Source organism: Oryctolagus cuniculus, chromosome 9, assembly GCF_051225735.1.
Source record: "Oryctolagus cuniculus isolate XC-2025 breed Fujian yellow rabbit chromosome 9, ASM5122573v1, whole genome shotgun sequence".
Taxonomy (NCBI): Eukaryota; Metazoa; Chordata; class Mammalia; order Lagomorpha; family Leporidae; genus Oryctolagus; species Oryctolagus cuniculus.
Window position 1 is genome coordinate 98,379,798 of NC_142875.1, and position 19,604 is coordinate 98,399,401.

The following is a 19,604-nucleotide window of genomic DNA, read 5'->3' on the forward strand; positions in this document are numbered from 1 at the left end:
CAAATAAACAAATAAAAAAATAGAAGAAGAAAAAAAAAAAGTACAATCAAGAAGACAGAAATTGTACCAGGTATTTCAATAGGGAGAATTTAATATAAGAAACTAGTTAAATGTGTATTAAAAGACTGAAAAGGCAAAAGGGAAACAATGAGTTAACAAATCAAGATAATTGCAGAAAAGAGCTACCATCTGTCACAGTTTAAATAGGATTTGTCGGCAGGTGCCGCGGCTCACTAGGCTAATCCTCCGCCTGCGGCACTGGTACACCGGTTCTAGTCCAGGTCGGGGCACCGGATTCTGTCCCGGTCGCTCCTCTTCCTGTCCAGCTCTCTGCTGTGGCCCGGGAGTGCAGTGGAGGATGGCCCAAGTGCTTAGGTCCTGCACCCGCATGGGAGACCAGGAGAAGCACCTGGCTCCTGCCTTCAGATCAGCGCGGTGCGCCGGCCGCAGCGGCCATTGTGGGGTGAACCAACGGAAAAAGGAAGACCTTTCTCTCTCTCTGTCTCTCTCACTCTCTACTCTGCCTGTCCAAAAATAAAAAATAGGATTTGTCTCCCAAACTCACCCAGACGTTTATTTTACATTTCTTCCTTCTTTCCTTCCTTCTCTCTCCTTTCTTGCTTTAATTTGAAAGGCAGAATCACAAAGAAAGAAAAAGTAGTGATCTTCCACCCACTGCTTCACTCCCCAATGACCCAACAGCCAGGGCTACGATTGAAGCCAGGAGCTTCATCTTGGTCTCCCACATGGGTGGCAGAGGTCCAAGTATTTGGGCCATCCTCTGCTGCTCTCCCAGGAAAATTAGCAGGAAGCTGCATCAGAAGCAGAGTAGGCAGGACTCGAACTGGCACTCTTCTAAGATGCTGGCATCAACAGAGCAGCTTAACGTGCTGCAGCATGCCAGCCCCATGCAGACTTTCAAATCTTTGAAGCTTAGGAGCTGGAGTTGCGGCACAGTAGGTTAAGCACCATCTGCAATATCCTCATCCCATGTGAGCATCGATCGATAGTGCCCCAGCGGCTCTACTTCCGATCCAGCTCTCTAATGGCCTCGGAAAAACATCAGAAAATGGAAACAGTGCTTGGGCTCCTGCCACTCAATGGGAGACTTGGATGGAGCTTCAGGTTCCTAGCCTCAGCTTAGCCCAGCCCTGGCCATTGTGGCCATCTGGAGAGTGAACAAGTGGATGCAAGATCTCTCTCTCTCTTCTCCATATCTCTGTCTTTCAAATAAATATGCTTTAAAAACAAAACAAAACAAAACAAAAAAACCACCTTCGCAGTTTTTATATTAACAGTTAACAGACTGAGAGTGGGAACTTGATGCAATCTCAGTGTCTAGAAGGCGGGTCCAGTGAAAGATCCTTAGGTCTCTGGGGAATGTCCTGAGAAGACAGTTCTGCTGAGAAGGTTGCTATTTAAAGTGAGATTGGCCTTTCTTGGGGGCTAGGATGGGGGAGGGGTGTATCCTTCTGCTTTCTGGTTCATCACATGGTCCTCCCTCTACACTTGTTCTACTGTCTTCAGACCAGAATGGGTGCCAGAATAATGGGACCACCCATCTTGCACTGTAAGCCCCCAAAACCGAGCCAAAAATAAACTTTTTTTCCTTCACAAGTAGCTTCTCTCAGGTATTTTAGTTACAGTAATGAAAAACTAGCATACTATCCCTAGAGCTGGAGGCGACAAAGGGTAGGAGATACAGGCTTAGAAAAAAGAGTCCTGCAGAGCTGCCATCTAGACCTCTGAGTAGGAAGTGCTGACGTGGTTGGTTTAGCAGTATAGGGGAAAAACTGCAAACTGGAACCAGTTAGCTGACTCTGCCAGGGTGGAAAAAAATGTAATAAGCATACAATTCAGAAAATGATGTCAGGAATAGGTTAATAAATAGGGAACAGATCACATTCCTTCTTATTGTTCAGATCTTTTAATTTTCTCTAATAGCTCCCATGGGCAGAAGAGAAACACCTGGCTAAGGACAAATGTATACAGCAGTGGCTGGCAAACTATAACTTGTGGGCCAAACCCAGTTGGCAACCTGTTTTTATATAGACTGTGAGTCAAAGATAGTTTTTATATTTTTTAACAGTTGCAAATAAATAAACAAATACTGTGCAATACAGACCAAAATATTTACTACCTGGCCTTTTAGAGAAAAGTGGATACCCAGCCTCAGCATCACAAAGCAGAGTGGGTTAGAAGATAAGAGACAACAGCTTAGTAACTAACCCAACACTTAAATCTTTTTGTAAGGTGCACGAGAAGGATCTATCACTATCATGAGTCTGTTCTTAATTAAACAGGATAATTTCCAAAAATCAAGACGTTTCAAAGTAATAATTAGCTTTGGAAAATATAACTCAGAGGCAAAAGGGTTTGACAAGAGGAATCTGTAAGACAATGCCATTCACTCATATTTAGGAATAACAGTTCATAGTCGTCTTCTACTCAAGTCACCAAAGGCAAAAGAACAACAAGTACAAACCCCTACACCTTCAGTTCCCAGGTGCTTTTTCTTCCTAATGAGAGTGGTCTGTTTTTGTCCTTGACTTCTCTCATTTCATTCTAACTCATGCAGGGGTCTTTCACTTAAACTTTCAAAATGGAAAAGAAGTGACCAGAAAATAACATAATGCAAAGTTAAAAAATTTTTGAAATTATTTTCCTGGTGTGAAGTATGTAATGTGAAAAGATACAATATTGGATTTGTTGAGTTAAAGATGCATTGTTGGGGCCAGTGCAGGCATCCCATGTGGGCACCAGTTCTAAGTCCTGGCTACTCCACTTAAAATTCAGCTCCCTGCTGATGGCCAGGGAAGGCAGTGTGGCCTAAGTGCTTGGGCCCCTGCACCCAAGTGGGAGACACAGAGGAGGCTGCTGGCTTCAGATCTGCCCAGCTATAGCCATTGCAGCCTTAGGGGAGTGAACTAGCGGATGGAGGATCTCTCAGTCTGTGTCTCTCCCTCTGTCTGTAACTCTGCCTTTCAAATAAAATAAATAAATATTTAAAAAAAAAAAAAAGATGCATTGTTATGGGCCAGTATTATGGCATAGCAAGTGATGTTGCTATGATGCCAGCATCCCAAATGGGCACCATTTTGTTTCTCAGCTGCACCAATTCCAATACAGTTCCCTGCTAATGGCCTGGAAAAAGCAGCTGAAGATGGCTCAAGTATTTGTCCTTGATGAAGCTCCTAGCTCCTGCCTTTGGCCTGGCGCAGCCATGGGGGAGTGAACCAACAGATGGAAGACCCCCTCTCTCTCTGTAACTCAGCCTTTCAAATAAATAAATAAATCTTTAAGAGGAGGTTATCCCAAAAGATTCATTTCAGATTTTGCTTCACTAAATATGTATCTTCCTAAATCTTAATGCTGGTCAGATTGTTTTAGTGGTGATTGCAGACTGTTACATGCAAAATGAAATAATCAAACTATACAAAGTACAAAATGCTTTAATATTCAAATGATATTGCAACTAAGATCAAAAGACTCATATTATTTTACATTCTAAGTACCAGCTTTTCTTTCTAAACCAGCAAGGGGCTCTTCCTCAAGCAAAAATACTGCAGTATTTTAAGCAGAATTCATGGTCACAACAGCAGATACCACATAAGAGGAAAAAAATCACCAAAAGAAATATAGTAAGTTAGCAAATTTGCAAGTAAGTGCTTTATAGAAAAATGCTGAAGAAGGGTATAATTCTTTTCATCCAAAAATACTAACATCAACATAAATTTGACCCTGAATTACAAGTCTTTACCACATTCTTCCATTCTATTAAGCTATCAAATACACTGCTAAAACTATAAAATTTGTAATTTCATTTTTCTAGTCTGCCAGTATCCTCTACCAAAGAGCCTATAAGCTAAGAGTCCCACAAAAACTTTACAAAACATCAAACCAGAGTTTTAATTCCTACCCCTGAAAATCATGCAATATTTGTGTTTTATTTTCACCAGTTACCAACCTGCTTCCAAGCAAAGCCCATCATGTTTAGCCCAGTCACAGTATCAATACTAATGTGCTAGAAAGCAAATACCACAGTACTGGAGGCCTCGAAGCTATGGCAAATAGGTGATCTACTACGAGTAGAAAGCCAGCTAACTAATATTTAGCTTGTGCAATATTCCCTTTCAGCTGCTCCTGGTCATTCTACACAATTTTATAAACAAAGACAATCATTAAATTCAGGCTAACAAGAAGTTCAGAAGCTTACTTGAAAAAGCTAATGCCAGCTTCAACTTTTCTCAAATTTAATTCACTTAACCGAAAAGTTCCTCATTGAAACATCCCATGCAGGGATACATTTTTATATTCAGAACAGTATTTTCCAGAAGACAAATTGGCAAGCATCTATGAGGGATGATTTTAATTAACATCCTAGGAGTTTTAATCCTGATGAGATTCATGCTCTAAAAATGAGCAGTACCTACCCCTGATCTGCAAGCTGAAAAGACAAAGTCAAGGCAACAGAACCTCCCTCATTCTTTGGAGGCAGTGTCATTTTAAAGTACAAACTCTCACGTTACAGGCACAAATTCTAAACAGAGTAACTGAATATCACCTAAATCAATAGATGAACTGTATTCTGGCAGGATGTCTGCCTAGATGATGATGTAATTACTAGGTCAAAAGCAAAAGATCTGTATGTGACATGGACAGGCCAACAGTATCCAACTCTAACTTGCCAGGGCAAGTGCTGTGGTGAAGTGGGTAAAGCTTCTGCCTACATTGCCAGCATCCTATATGGCCGCCAGTTGGAATCCCTGCTGTTCCATTTCCAATTCAACTCTGTGCTATAGCCTGGGAAAACAGTAGAAGATGACCCAAGTCCTTGGGCCCCTGCACCCACATGGGAGACCCAGAGGAAGCTCCTGGCTCCTGGCTTTGGATTAGTGCAGTTCCGGCCATTGCAGCCATCTGGGGAGTGAACCAGCAGACCTCTCTCTCTGCCTCTGCCTCTCTGTAACTCTGCCTTTCAAATAAATCCTTAAAAAAAAAAAAAAGAAAAGGAAAAAAAACTTGCCAACACCTTTTCACCATCAGTGTGGTGTTTTTATCCAAAGAATCATATTTACAGGATATAATTTGTTCTAACTGTAACTACACAAATCCCAATCACGGGCCCAAGCATTTCCCATCTCCAAATACGACATTCTATTTAATCCCATGCAAACAAGAGAACAGAGCAGAAGACTCCTAACACAGGCAGAACAGGATTCTCAAAATCTAACTATATAGATTTTAACAACTCAAGAAAAAAAAATCTGAAACACTGATATTGGCCATGAAAGCTTTCAATAACATTAACACAAAATTTTTCTACTCCTACTGTCATAAGGAGTTGGAAGACGAGGAAACTAAATGTAGGATTAAAATCCCCTTTAAAAAAAAAAACAGTATTTCAGCAATCTGTACTCCTGTAGAGTTTTGAAAAAATTGTATCACCATAGACTCAGGACAGATAACTAGCTTTCCTGTCCCCTTTTACACCTCAAACATCAGCATTCAATAGCTTTTCCACAAATCAAACAATCAGGTATGTACCCACACAGCCTGCCATGGAAATACCTTCATGTCATAGCCATAGGTCTCCCGAATGTCTTCATCAGAATCTGTTTCTTCATCATCATAGTCCATCGTTTGTCGAGGAGAAGATGATACACTGCTCACCGCCCGGTTAAAAGCAGACTGCTGGAAACTAGATAAGTGTCCCTAAACAGCAAGTGATCCCAAGGTGAACAGAGAGCAACACTATACAAACATGGACAATTAATACATGTTTAAGGAATGTAATGAACTCATACAGTGCACACCAGAGTTATTCAACAGTTAGTAGAAATTAAATTACTTGATTATGACACCAAGATCCACCTGGATTATATTTCCAGTTAATATTTTACTAAAACAACCAATCTATTTACCCAAAGAAAAGGCTCTGGGTTTATGCAGAAGGAAGATGCCATGGTTATAAACTGCAGGCAAGTTACTGCTGTTTTCTTAGCCAATTAGTAAGACAGATTTACTATGTATATACTGACACTATTAAACAAAACAGAAAAAGAATATAAATCCTACACTTGCCTGTAAGTCTGGATTGGCAGCTGCTTTTTGGAGTTCTGCACTAATGATCTTTTCAGTTTTTTCTCGAGCTGCCTGTTCCACCATACGCTGGCTCAACACAGACAGCTTGGCCAGTGCAGAGGACAATTCATCAGTGGCTAGGGCCTGCCGGGCTCTATCTTGCCAACTCATAGCACGTTCTGTCAAACACTGTAGGGCCTCTCCTTCTGGCAACCGTACAGGCAACTTCTGAAGAGACACCAAGAGTGATAGAATAGTCTCTAGCCTCGGCCTCCGAGAACGCATGCAGAGAGGGCAAAGGAATTTTACTTCTTTGGCCTGCCAACTGGATGCTTTCTTCTGGGAACTTGATTTAGGAAGGGGAACACAGCTGTTATGGAACCAGTCTTTACATAGCTCACACTGTAGCATAAACCCACTTGCTGTCTTGCGGCAAATGCAAAATTTTACTTCCTCTATGCGGTCCACCATCGTCATCTTGGCTAGGTTGGCTGCTCTGAGGGAATGCATGGCTTCAATCTCCTTTTGCTCCCGTTCTTTGAAAACTGCCACCTATAAAAAATAAACATTTAATTAAAAACAGTCACTGCAGGACACTCCTCCACCATACACCAAATCTTCAAGGCTTAGTGTTTTTTCTCCCCAAGTTATGGCCTCGAAGTAAGAACAAATCAGCTTCCACATACTCTTCATCTATGTTATGGACAAAGGGCTACCACATTTGCCAATCCACATTAGTACATGCTCTGAACACCTTACAGAGTACAACATAAAATGGTATACTTTGATATCACGCAACCTGGGAACAAGCCTGACTCCTGTACTTGCAGATGGTTGATCTGCAGCACAAGTTTTCTGAATCTCAGTTTTCTGAAAAATGAGGCTAACACCAATGCCTACATCAGTACCTGGCACAAAGTAAACAGAATTAGCTACCCTGGTACTTCACTCTCAGAAGACAAGTTCTATGCAAATGAATTTGTTATTTCTCACCACAAGAACTCTCCAGTTCAGCTGGAAGTAGAATATGAAAGTCTGGTGACCAATTATAACATTAATGTTTTATGAAGTTCATTTCAATAAAGTAAATACAAGCAAACAAAATTATCATAAATATCATCAGTGTATTTTTTTTAAACTTCTGGCAGTGCCTTTCTCTCTCTCTCTCTCAATCTCCTTCCCTCCATGCCTCCCTGATTTCAAATGAATGAAAAAAATAAAACTGGAAAAAAAAAAAAAAAAACAGGTGTGGGCAGCATTCAACCTAGTAATTAAGCGGCTTCTTAAGATATCCATATCTGTGGCTCACTTGGCTAATCCTCTGCCTTTGGCGCCGGTATCCCATATGGGCGCCAGATCTAGTCCCGGCAGCTCCTCTTCCAGTCCGGCTCTCTGCTGTGGCCCTGGAGTGCAGTGGAGGATGGCCCAAGTCCTTGGGTCCCTGCACCCACATGGGAGACCAGGAAGAAGCTCCTGGCTTCGGATGGGCAGAGTTCCAGCCATATGGGGTCATTTCGGGGGTGAACCAACGGAAGGAAGACCTTTCTCTCTGTCTCTTTCTGTCTATAACTCTGTCAAATAAAAAATAAAAAAATAAAAAAAAAAGATACCCACATCCCATCAGAATGCGTGGGTTCAATACCCTGTTCCAACTCCTGACTCCAGCTTCTTACTACCATGGCAGGGATGATCCAATTGATCGGGCTCCTTCCACCCCTGCAGGAGACTTGGATTGTTCCCAGCTCCCAGCTTTCTTGCAGCATCTGGGGAGTGAACCAGTGCACGGAAGATTTCAACCTCTCTCAATCTCTCTCTCTCTCTTGCTCTGTCTCTCAAATAAATTAAAAAAAAATTTTTTTTTAAAGTAAACTACTGGTAGCTTTGAAACAATTTCAAAATAATTTCCAGTCCCACTTGTCTGGAAACATTGACTTACTATTAGGCTACGCTGTAATAAGAGATGATTTTCATTGGCACCAAAACAGGATGATTTGTAGGCAGAAAGAATCTTTTCAAGTTGGCTGGTATACACAATTCTCTATTATTATTATTATGCATTGCTCCAAATTCTATCTTCACTGTATACTTCCTCAGGTTCCTAATAAACTTAACACATTCTTCTTTGCCATCAAAAAAGCATAATTATCACCAGCTACTAACATTTTATTGCATACTCACTATACTGTTGAAAGCTAAAAGAAAGGAGACATTTTTAAAAGCAACTGAGGTTTGCTAGTGTTTTCACAGAATTCTCAAGTCACAAGGTGAACTCAGGATACATTACATCATTTCTTACCACCACAGCTGTGTCTCTGGTTTCCTCCAATCCTTCCTCCAAATCACTCAAAGGCTCAAGGTCCAGATCCTTTTCTTTTTCTTTTTCTATTAGTTCTTTCACTTTTTTCCTTCTATTTTTACCACTTCCATATATACCAATGTCAGTCCGGGGACTTAGCACCTACAAAAATATGAGCTTGAGCTCTGATTTTCAAAGGAATCTTGAAAATTTAAATAGTAAAAAGAACCCTTTACTGTCCACTCATCAAGTCACAGGCACTTTTCTTAAGGATTTTATACACATTACCTAATTCTATCTTCACCATAACCTGTTCAATAGGTATTATGACTCACATTTTACAAACATGAGAATTGGAGACTCATAAAGCAAACAACCTGTCTAAGGACACATGGTTACAATTAAAGAACCAGGCCTTCAAACCTAAAACAATTTCATTCCAAAGCCTATGCTGCTAACTACTATGTCCAACTGCTCGAGACAAAAAGGCTGCTGAATATTTAAATTTGTAGTTCTGAGAAGGAAGATCTTTCAGTGACAGAGAACAATAACAGAGATAAAATCCAGGCTGACTGCTTTTACTGTACATAGCACAAGATTAATCAGAAATGAGTCTTCCCAAGGCTCCAGACTTCAGGTCAGTGTGTGATATCGCATAAGAGAAATCACTTGTGAAAAAAAGAAACTGAAAATAACCTTCACTGTCTACATAGTGGTGTTCAATTATCAACTGCTCAGCAGTGTTGAAGTACCTGTAACAATGTATGGCTCGAATTCTTCTTCAGAAAGGTTCGCCCAGTTCGCTCTCTCCAAGCCCGTGCTGCTGCAACCTGTGATTCCACCTGGGGCAGCGCATCAAGACGCACAGGGATAGGGCGTCCTTTAGCAGACAAACTCTCAAGTTGTTCCAAGTAAGCATAGTTGCTGCCACTCTGAAAAACGAAAGCAGATTCTCACACAAATTGAGTCCCCTTATGGAGTCTTGTTGTAAGACAAAAATTTTTAAATTAGCTGTTTTATTAAATATTATTCTTTAAAACTAATTGCATCTCTTGAAATAATACAACCTCTCATTTCTCTGCCTTAAAAAGTTTATATTAATTCATTTCTTTAATGAGCAAGTTATCAAAGATTTATTAGTTTATAAGAAAATCAGTAAGATATAAAAAGCAGTACAAAGGACAATCTGAAGGACAAACTTAAATGCAATTAAGAATGAGGCAATAAAAATAAGTGTTTAGAGGGCCGACGCTGTGGCATAGTGGGTAAAGCCATTGCCTGCAGTGCCAGCATTCCATATGGGCACCAGTACAAGTCCCAGCTGCTCCACTTCTGATCCAGCTCTCTACTATGGCCTAGGAAAGCAGTAGAAGTCCTTGGGCCCCTGCATCCACATGGGAGACCTGGAAGAAGCTCCTGGCTCCTGGCCTCAGATCAGCACAGCTCCAGCCATTGCAGCCAATTGGGGAGTGAACCAGCGTACAGAAGACTTTTCTCTCTGCCTCTCCTCTCTGTGTAACTTTGATTTTCAAATAAATAAATAAATCTTTAAAAAAAGTATTTAATATCATTTATGGGGGCTGGTGTGGTACAACAGGCTAAGCTTCCACCTGCGGTGCTGGCATCCTATATGGGTACCAGTTCATGACCTGGTTGCTCCTCTTCCAATCCACCTCTCTGCTTATGACGAGGAAAGCAGTGGAAGACAGCCCTAGTGATTGGGCCCCTGCACCTGCATAGGAGACCTAGAAAAAGCTCCTGGCTCTAGGCTTCAGGTCAGTGCAGCACCAGCTGTTGTGGCCATCTGGGAAGTGAACCAGCAGATGGAAGACCTCTCTCTGTCTCTGTCTCTCTCCCTTTCTCTCTGCCTCTCTGTAACTCTACCTCTCAATAAATAAATAAATATTTAAAAATATATATATCATATGACAATGGAATCATCTTTCCTACAGTGGGGAAATTCACTGTAACATTACAGACAAACTGAATTGCTTTTCTATGGCACAGAACTAAAAGCAGTATTTTAGTTCTGTAACCACCTTGATTAAATGTTATATAAAGAGATGAGTTAATATTTTCTGAGTTCATAATGTTTCAGTATTTCCATGTAATGAACTTATTATTGTTTTTAGAACTTTTTTTTTTTTTTTTTTTTTTTTTTTTTTTGGACAGAGTGGACAGTGAGAGAGAGAGAGAGAGAGAAAGGTCTTCCTTTTGCCGTTTGGTTCACCCTCCAATGGTGCTTATCCTGGTCTCCCATGGGGTGCAGGGCCCAAGCACCTGGGCCATCCTCCACTGCACTCCCTGGCCACAGCAGAGAGCTGGCCTGGAAGAGGGGCAACTGGGACAGAATCCAGTGCCCAACCGGGACTAGAACCTGGTGTGCCGGCGCCGCTAGGCGGAGGATTAGCCTACTGAGCCATGGCGCCGGCCTGTTTTTAGAACTTTTAAATTTCTTTCCAGTAAAAGATTATTTCCCATGTACATTTGCCTATAACTGATTTTTTTTTTTAATTTTTTGACAGGCAGAGTGGACAGTGAGAGAGAGACAGAGAGAAAGGTCTTCCTTTGCCGTTGGTTCACCCTGACTTTCAAATCAATAAATAAATCTTTAAAGAAAATAAAAAGGATTCATGTGTAAAACAGGTATCACCTGTGGGTACAATGATCTAAAGGTCTCCTCACCTGAAGAGCTTCCACTTTAGCTGTCCAATCTCGAGCCTTCTGTAAGGCTTCTTTCAGGGACAATACATTGGGTAGAAAGGCTGGAATGTTCTTGGCTTCATTCACAATGCTCTCTAAGCTTGCCACACTGTGCCGCGGTCTAAAGAAAAATAAAAACAGGGTAGGATTTATGAAAAGTCCAACTGCTACCAACACTTAAATAGCATTTTATGGGGTGGGCATTTGGCACAGTGGTTGAGTATCCTGTGTCAAAGCACCTGGGTTTGAATCTTGGTGCCACTGTCTGTTCCAGCTTCCTGCTAATGTACACCCTGCCTGGGAAATAGCAGGTGATGGCTCTCAAGTAATTGGGTCCCTGTCACTCACATTAGGAGACCATTCAGATCCAGCTCCCATCTTACTCCAGCCCAGTCCCAGCCATTATCAGCTTTTGGAAAGGGAACCAGCAGGTAGAAGCACACATGTGCTCTTTCTCTTTCCCTCTCAAATAAATATAAACCAAAAAAGAATATTCCTTTCACCATACAATAGACTGTCCCTGCTCTAGCTCTCTATAATATCTGAAGTTGTCAGAGACAGTATGTTTGATAACAAGAAATACAGCAATAGACTAGAAATCCAACAATGTTGACCATGTAAATTTAATTCTACTACATTTAATAATACACAAAGATAAATAAAAACATCAATCCTGTCCTCAATCAGAATACAAGATAAGAATTTTACTTGTACTGGGAACCAAGACCAAATTACAATGGGAGGGAGTAATTAATAATGTTTAGATGAGTTCAGAAGAGCATTAAGCTAAGCCTTAAGAAAGTATGTTTCTGTGGCAGGAGTTTGGCACAGCACTTAAAACAGTGCTTGGGACACATGCATCCCCTATCAGAGTGCCTGGATTTGAATCCCAACTTCACTTCTAATTCCAGCTTTCTGCTTCTGTGCACCCTGGAAGGATGCAGGTAACAGCCAAAGTGATTGGGTCCCTGCCACCAATGTGAGACACTGGAATTGAGTTCCTGGCTCCTGGCTTCAGATTGGCTCAGCCCTCACGGTTACAGGCATCTGGGAAATGAACCAGCAAATGAAAGCTCTCTCTAATCTCTCTGCCCTTCAAATAAGAAAGAAAAAAATTTTATTTAAGAAGTAGGACTTGGGAGCTGGCGTTGTGGCACAGCAGATAATGCCTCCACCTGCAACCCTGGCATCCCATATGTGCATCACTTCAAGTCCTGGCTGCTCTACTTCCAATCCAGCTCTCTGCTATTGGTCTAGGAAAAGTAGCAGAAGATGGTCCAACTGTTTGGGCCCCTGCCACCCATGTGGGAGACCTGAAAGAAGTTCCTGGCTCCTGGATTCGGCCTGGCCCAGTATTGGCTATTTATTTATTTGAAAGTCAGATTTACACAGAGAGAGAGAGAGAGAGAGGTCTTCCATCTGCTGGTTAACTCCTCAGCTGGCCACAACAGCCAGAGCTGTGCCGATCCAAAACCAGGAGCCAGAAGCCAGGAGCTTCTTCTGGTTCTCCCGTGCAGGTTTAGGGGCCCAACTGCTTGGGCCATCCTCTACTGCTTTCCCAGGCCATAGCAGAGAGCTGGATCGGAAGAGGAGCAGCTGGGTCTCAAACCCACGCCCATATGGGATGCTGGCACTGCAGGCAGCAGCTTTACCCGCTACACCACAGTACCGCCCCCTCAAATAAATCTTTAAAAATTTTTCTTAAAAATAAAAGACCTCTGGACTGAAAAGAAAAAAAAAAATGGGACAGAATAATACATTCAAAGTACTGAGACAAAGTAATTATTAACCTAGAATTCTACACCCAGTGAAAAACTGGTGTAGAAAGAAGGTGAGGGACTGGCACTGTGGTGCAGTAGTAGGTTCAATCACTGCCTGCAAGGCCAGCATCCCATACTGGAGTATCAACTTGGTTCCCAGCCGCTCCCGTTCTGATTCATAATGCTCCTGGGAAAGCTGTGAAAGACAGCCCAACTACTTGGGACCCTGTCACCCATGTGGGACACTGGATGGAATTCCAGACTCCTGGCTTCAGCCTGGCCCTACCCCAGGTGTTGCAGCCAACAGATGGAAGATCTCTCTCTCTCTCTTTCTCTCTCTCTCTGCCTTTCAAGTAAGTGAGCACAACTTAAAAATAAATAAATAAATAAATAAATAAATCCATTTGCAAATAAGTGCATTAAAAAAAAGAATGAAAGTAAGAAAGACTGAGGAAATACAATCTACATGAGTAAGTCTGTGATGAACTAGAAGGGAGAGATGAAGTTAACCACCAAAGTACCTACTTGTTCAAATCAGTGAAAGACAGTATAATTCACAGGAAAAAAAAAAAAAGGGAAAAGGGTATGGGGAAGAAGTTTACAAGCCCAATCTGGACACAAGGATTTTGAGGTATCTCTGGGACACCCACTGGAATTATCTAACAGGCAAGAGTAATTATGAAAGAAATGCATATTATAGATGAAGCCAAGAAATCAGATGAAATCTCCAGGGAGACTATACGAGTGAGAAGAGAAAGAGGTTTAGGTCAGAATCTTAAGGAAAGCCATTGTTTATTTTTTTCTTTTTTTTTAACTTAAGGTAAAGAAAGAAAGAAAAGTCACTGTTTAAGAGACAGAGAAAGATAACCAAAAGAACAGGATGAAGATACCAAGAAAAGAATGGTAACTGATTGGCAATCAATATTAAGAAATCAAGAATATTGAGGATGTGTCTCAAACAGTTCCAACAGAGGGCAGAAAAGGGAAGATTCTACTTCCCACTAATCACATCACCCTGTATTTCTTTACCAATTTTATTTTCTTCATCACACTAGTTATCTGAAATTCACTCATATACTCATCTCTCTCCCCACTAGAATGTCCCCTCTGACAGAGGGGACCTGGTGTGTCTTCTTCACTACCTATCTCTCCAGAACTCAGAAGCAGTGCCTGGCACACAGTATCTACTCCATTAGGACTTAACAAACTGCGAAGGATAAAGGGCAAACTGAGAGGCCTACAACTAGAGGTCAGCAACAATGGGACTGAAAGACAAGACAGACATTTTAGAGGCAAATTCATCAGACTTTGGTAACTGATTAACTGTAGAAGACAGGGAAAAGGTTTTCACATAGTACTACCAACAAAGTTTTCTCGGGTAGGCTACTATCGATTGTATTAGGTATGCCAAACCATAGTTTCACAATCCAAAAGGTCGTCAGCTTTGCTCCCACCTCCTTTAACTATCAAGACTCTGAAGACAGAGTAATTTGAATACTTCAGGCAGGAAAAGCTATGAATAAATTTTAGTATGTATTCTACACAGAATTTGGAGATCAAAATATTCAGTTTTTACAAGAGGCTTCTCTCAACCAAGCAGGGCTTTGTTAACTGAAACATCTAAAGCTTTTCTAATCAAATGCATCCAAAGTAACTGGCTGGCATAGTAAAGTACATAGAGATTTTGGATTGAAGTGGAAGAGGCTTTAAATGTCAGCTGTGCCACCGAATAACTATGTGATCTCGCTAAGCACCAAGTTTCCTCATCCTCACAACTGAAATTATACAAACATGAACCTGAGCTGCTAGAGAAAGGCTTTCCGAAGGAACACCAGTTACCAGTTAAACTAGCTGGCAGGCTGTCAAACCAATGAACACTTGACTTCAATAGTAGCGAGTTCCCTGGGGCTGCCAACGCTGAGGCAACTGGCAACCAGATAGTTGCTCCCTGCCACGGCCTGCGTGACACTCTACTCCAGTGAAGCACGTCTGTCATATGGACATATCCAGCACATTCCTTAACCCAGCTTACCACGTTTCTCTTGCCTCTTCCTCCCACTTCACTCCTACCACTCAATTCTTCAGGCTTTGCCCTAGTTTTTACTTTTCTCTCAAGCTTCTCAACTGAACATCTAACCTCAACATTCTCTCTCCTCCTCTGAATTCCTATTAACATTTCTCTATACTCCTTAGTCACCATTAATTAAATGCTTCAATGAGCTTTACAATTCTTAGGTTTTAACTAAACCTGTAGGCTCTAAACAATATACAACGTGGTATCACTGGAAGTATTTAGCAAAGTACTCTAAACAGTTTGCACACATTTGAAATAGCCTATATGAAGTACCATTTGATAGCCTAGTAACTGATCAGGAAGATATAAAACATTTAATTACACACTTAATGAAACAGGTCCTTATGTTCTTCCTTCTTATCCTACCTTCTGACTTAGTTATTAAAGAGCAACAGTCACCAAAATATGCGTTCACCTTGCCTGTAGGCAGACCTTAGCCTTTTCCTCCCATCGTTCAGAGACTGTAAGGAGCTCCTGTAGTTCAGCCATTGCTTTCTCCACAGCATGGTGGGGCGCCAACCCGACCCCAGAGTCAATCAGTTTCTTCATTACATCCAAAGTGACTTGTTGTGGATCTGACAGGGTCAGTCTTACTTCATCCAGCCACCGAGCCTGTTGTAGCTCTTGCTTCAGTCGGGGTAATTCAGGTAGCTCTACGTAGAGGCTGGAGCCCATGTCTATCAACATCTGGAGTTTAGAAGAATCTGGAGTTTCATCCATCATGGCCTCCTGTGCACGTTCATGAAACTCTTCCACATCATCCAGCAAATTCTTAAAAGGTTAAACAAAATTTTAAATAAAAAACAACTTTAACAGATAGAAAACGTGTACAGAACAAACGTAGTTCATGCAAATTATTAATTCTAGACTCTCTTATCTCATCATCATAGAACTTAATATTCAGAGGAGTTAAATTCATAAATATGCGTCTCTGTAATTAACTTCCATCCAGACATACTTTTAAAATATGAATAATTCATCCAAAAATATTTAATGGCTGGCTTACACAGAGAACCTACTCTAGGCACACAGCATAGAACAAAACATATGGAGTTCTTGTTTTTTTAAGATTTATTTGAAAGGCAGTCAGAGACAGAGGGAGAAACAGCGCTATCTTCCATCTCTGGTTCGCTCTCCAAATGACTGCAATGGCCTGGGCTCATCTGGGTCTCCTACATGGATGCAGGGGCCCAAGCCCTTGGGTTTCCTCTGCTGTTTTCACAGGTGCATTAGCAGGGAGCTGGACTGGAAGTGAAGCATCCAGGACGTGAACCAGTACCTTATATAGGATGCCAGCATCACAACACTGGCTCCAAAGTCCTCATCTTTAAGAACATACATTTCAGTGTAGGTAGCCAGAGGGTGAATATATGAATAAAACATTCCAGTTAGTGCTAAGTATGCTAAAAATAAAACAGGGCAGAGAGGGTAGGGGACACATTACTTAGCAATGGAGATCACAGAAGACAGATGACCAAAAACTACTACGAACAGGTAGAGATGGGAGCCATACAAAGATCTGAGAAAAATATAGCTCAAGAAGGGCAAATAATAATTGCAAAAGCTTAATTTTAAAGAGGAATGAGATTAATGAATTGTTATATGTGGATGAAGGAGAAATGTAGTTAAAACAAGCAGAGGTCAGAGTATACGATGTCTTGCAGATTATATAAGAAGTTTGGATTTCATTTTAATGGTTTTCATTAAAATGGCTCTGGAGAATCAACAGAGGATTTTAATCATTGTGGAGTGATATGATTTGATTTATGTTTTAGATGATCATTTTGGCCATCAAACAAAAATTAAGCTACTGGGACAAAAGTAGAAAGGAAAGCAGTTAAGGGGCTGCTATGATGGTAAATGGTTCAATCTGGGATATATTTTCGAGGTAATAGCAGCTCTTCTTTAGGTATTAGACATGGGGTATATGAGGTACATAGGAAGCAAGGAGGTTGATTCATCTGACTCAGAAAAAGGCTTCTACAAATGCAATTTAGTAGGCCAGACAGAAATGTGAAGCATAAATCTGGATGTACAAGTCTAGGGAGAGAGGGGCAGTGAGAGCTGCAGAATTGGGAATCAAGAGGATATAAGTGATACTTAGTATCAATGCACAAATAAGAAAATATCAGAAGAGGGTGCATCTAGAATAAAGAAGGACTGAGATTCCTAATATATTCTGACACTTAGAAAACAAATCAGGGCCTGTTGCTGTGGATTTGTTCTGAGAGGAGGAGTGTGGTGGGGCAAGAGGCGCACAGTCACCACACAGACCCCAGGAGTCGGGTAAAAGTGGGCCAGAGGCAAGCAGCCTGCAGACTCATTTATTCCAGTTGGTACAGCAGCTTTTTTTTTTTTTTTTTTTTTTTTTTTTTTTTTTTTGACAGGCAGAGTGGACAGTGAGAGAGAGAGACAGAGAGAAAGGTCTTCCTTTTGCCGTTGGTTCACCCTCCAATGGCCGCCGCTGCAGCCGGCGCACCGCGCTGATCCTGGCAGGAGCCAGGAGCCAGGTGCTTTTTCCTGGTCTCCCATGGGGTGCAGGGCCCAAGCACCTGGGCCATCCTCCACTGCACTCCCTGGCCATAGCAGAGAGCTGGCCTGGAAGAGGGGCGACCGGGACAGAATCCGGCGCCCCAACCGGGACTAGAACCCGGTGTGCCGGCGCCGCAAGGTGGAGGATTAGCCTATTGAGCCACGGCGCCGGCGGTACAGCAGCTTTAATAGCCAAGGCAGCCAATCTAGTCAAAGGGCGGTTTATGCCCTAACCAATCACAGCCTGTTGCCAGGCAGTATCCGAAGCCATCCAATCACAGCCTGTTGCCAAGCAGGCTCTGTTGCCATGTGGTTTCCAAAGCCATCCAATCACAGCCTGTTGCCAGGCAGGTTCTGTTGCCAGGTGGTTTCCCAGGGGGTTTCCGAAGCCACTCCTGAGTAACTGACACTCACTTGCCAGCGGCCATCTTGGCATGGCCTTCTCATTCCACCACATTTCTCCCTTTTTGTTTATTTTTGAGCAACGGGAGGCATGATTCTTGGTCATACCATTGTTGACCCCGTTTCCATGTGGTCTCCGTACGCAGCTGTGCCTGTCTTAGGTTGTCCCCCAGGGGATCTTACCCATCATTGACTAACCAGTGCTCAAAACGAGAGACCACAGGAGTTCTTGCTCAGATAGGGGTAGGAATGAGGAACAATGGTAATCAGTAATGGCATGACCGCACACAGGCTGTGGGCCATTTGAGTGGCTGACCAGAGCTAGTGGGGTATAAAACAGTAGCGGATGTGGCTATGAGCAGTTTCTCAGGGTAGGATAATAGGGCAAGTGAGTTTGCTAACAAGGCAGGCTCTCAGTCTTATTCAGCTGGTTCTGGTTGGCTGTCAGTTGCAGGCTTGATGTTTCTGGCTGGTACCCAAATGGGCTGACCTGCATTCTCTGGAAAGACACAAGCATATCCTCGGCCCTTGCTTAGCAGAATGGGTGTTGGAATCCAGCACCCAAAAATTGCATCTACTCCGACATTAACGGCAAACATGCGGGTGGGATGGGGTCTAGCGGCTGCCCTGAGAGCCGGGGGCGCCTGGGGACTGCCACAAATGTGGGGATCCTCACTGGTTGCAGATGGGAATGACCTCACATGGGTTACTGCCTCGAGGTGATCTAAGTTCATCCCACGGATATTCAGGGGGTGGCTGACCAGGCATTGCTATGTTGTCTGCTGTTATGTCATTTTCACTGTCGGAATTCTCTCTCCCCAAGTCATCAACTGCTGTTGCCTGTGAGGCAGAGGCCTGGAATGACAGGCTCTGATCACTCACAGATTCGAAAGCAGGCCAGAGGCGAGCAGCCCACAGACTCGTTTATTCCAGTTATTACAACAGCTTTAATAGCCAAGGCAAGCCAATCTGGTCAAGGGGCGATTTATTGCCCTAACCAATCACAGCCTATTGCCAGGCAGTATCCGAAGCCATCCAATCACAGCCTGTTGCCAGGCAGGCTCCGTTGCCAGGTGGGTTTTGAAGCCATTCCTGAGTAACTGACCCTTGCTTGCCAGCGGCCATCTTGGCATGGCCTTCTCATTACATCACAGGGGCCAGTGCTCTAGCACAGTGGGCTAAAGCCCTGGCCTGAAGTGCTGGCATCCCATATGGGCGCCGGTTCTAATCCCAGCTGCTCCTCTTCCAATCCAGCTCTCTGCTATGGCCTGGGATAGCAGTAGAAGATGGCCCAAGTCCTTGGGCCCCTGCATCCACGTGGGAGACCTGGAAGAAGCTCCTGGCTCCTGGCTTCGGATTGGTGCAGCTCTGGCTGTTGCAGCCATCTGGGGAGTGAACCAGCAGATGGAAGACCTCACTCTCTGTCTCTACCTCTCTCTATAACACTTTCAAATAAATAAAATAATTCTTAAAAAAAAGAAAAGTTAAAAAAAAAAAACAGCAAGGAAGACTTAAGGAATTGCCAATGAGCTAAGAAGAAAATCAGAAAGTGTTGTCACAGATATTTAGAAAAGTCATTCAGCAAAAGTTGTCAACTATCAAAACATTCTTACTAAATGAAGACAACAATACAACTGATACTAGGTTTTGCAAGCTGATAAACTTGATAAAAACTATTTTAGACAACCTCAACCCCTGAAACACAAAGCAAATGTCAAACTATCAAAAGATTACTACTAACTATGCAGATTAA

The 19,604-nt window shown here is 42.4% G+C and overlaps 1 protein-coding gene across 1 annotated transcript in view; it reads right to left on the minus strand.

Annotated features, from left to right (window-relative positions):
* KDM5A (lysine demethylase 5A) overlaps positions 1 to 19,604 on the minus strand; it is a 94,593-nt gene that overhangs the window by 17,455 nt on the left and 57,534 nt on the right. Inside the window, 6 exon segments of the mRNA XM_089304435.1 lie at positions 5,572 to 5,715; positions 6,085 to 6,636; positions 8,381 to 8,542; positions 9,133 to 9,312; positions 11,066 to 11,204; positions 15,333 to 15,688. Coding sequence (XP_089160561.1) covers positions 5,572 to 5,715; positions 6,085 to 6,636; positions 8,381 to 8,542; positions 9,133 to 9,312; positions 11,066 to 11,204; positions 15,333 to 15,688 — 1,533 coding nt within the window.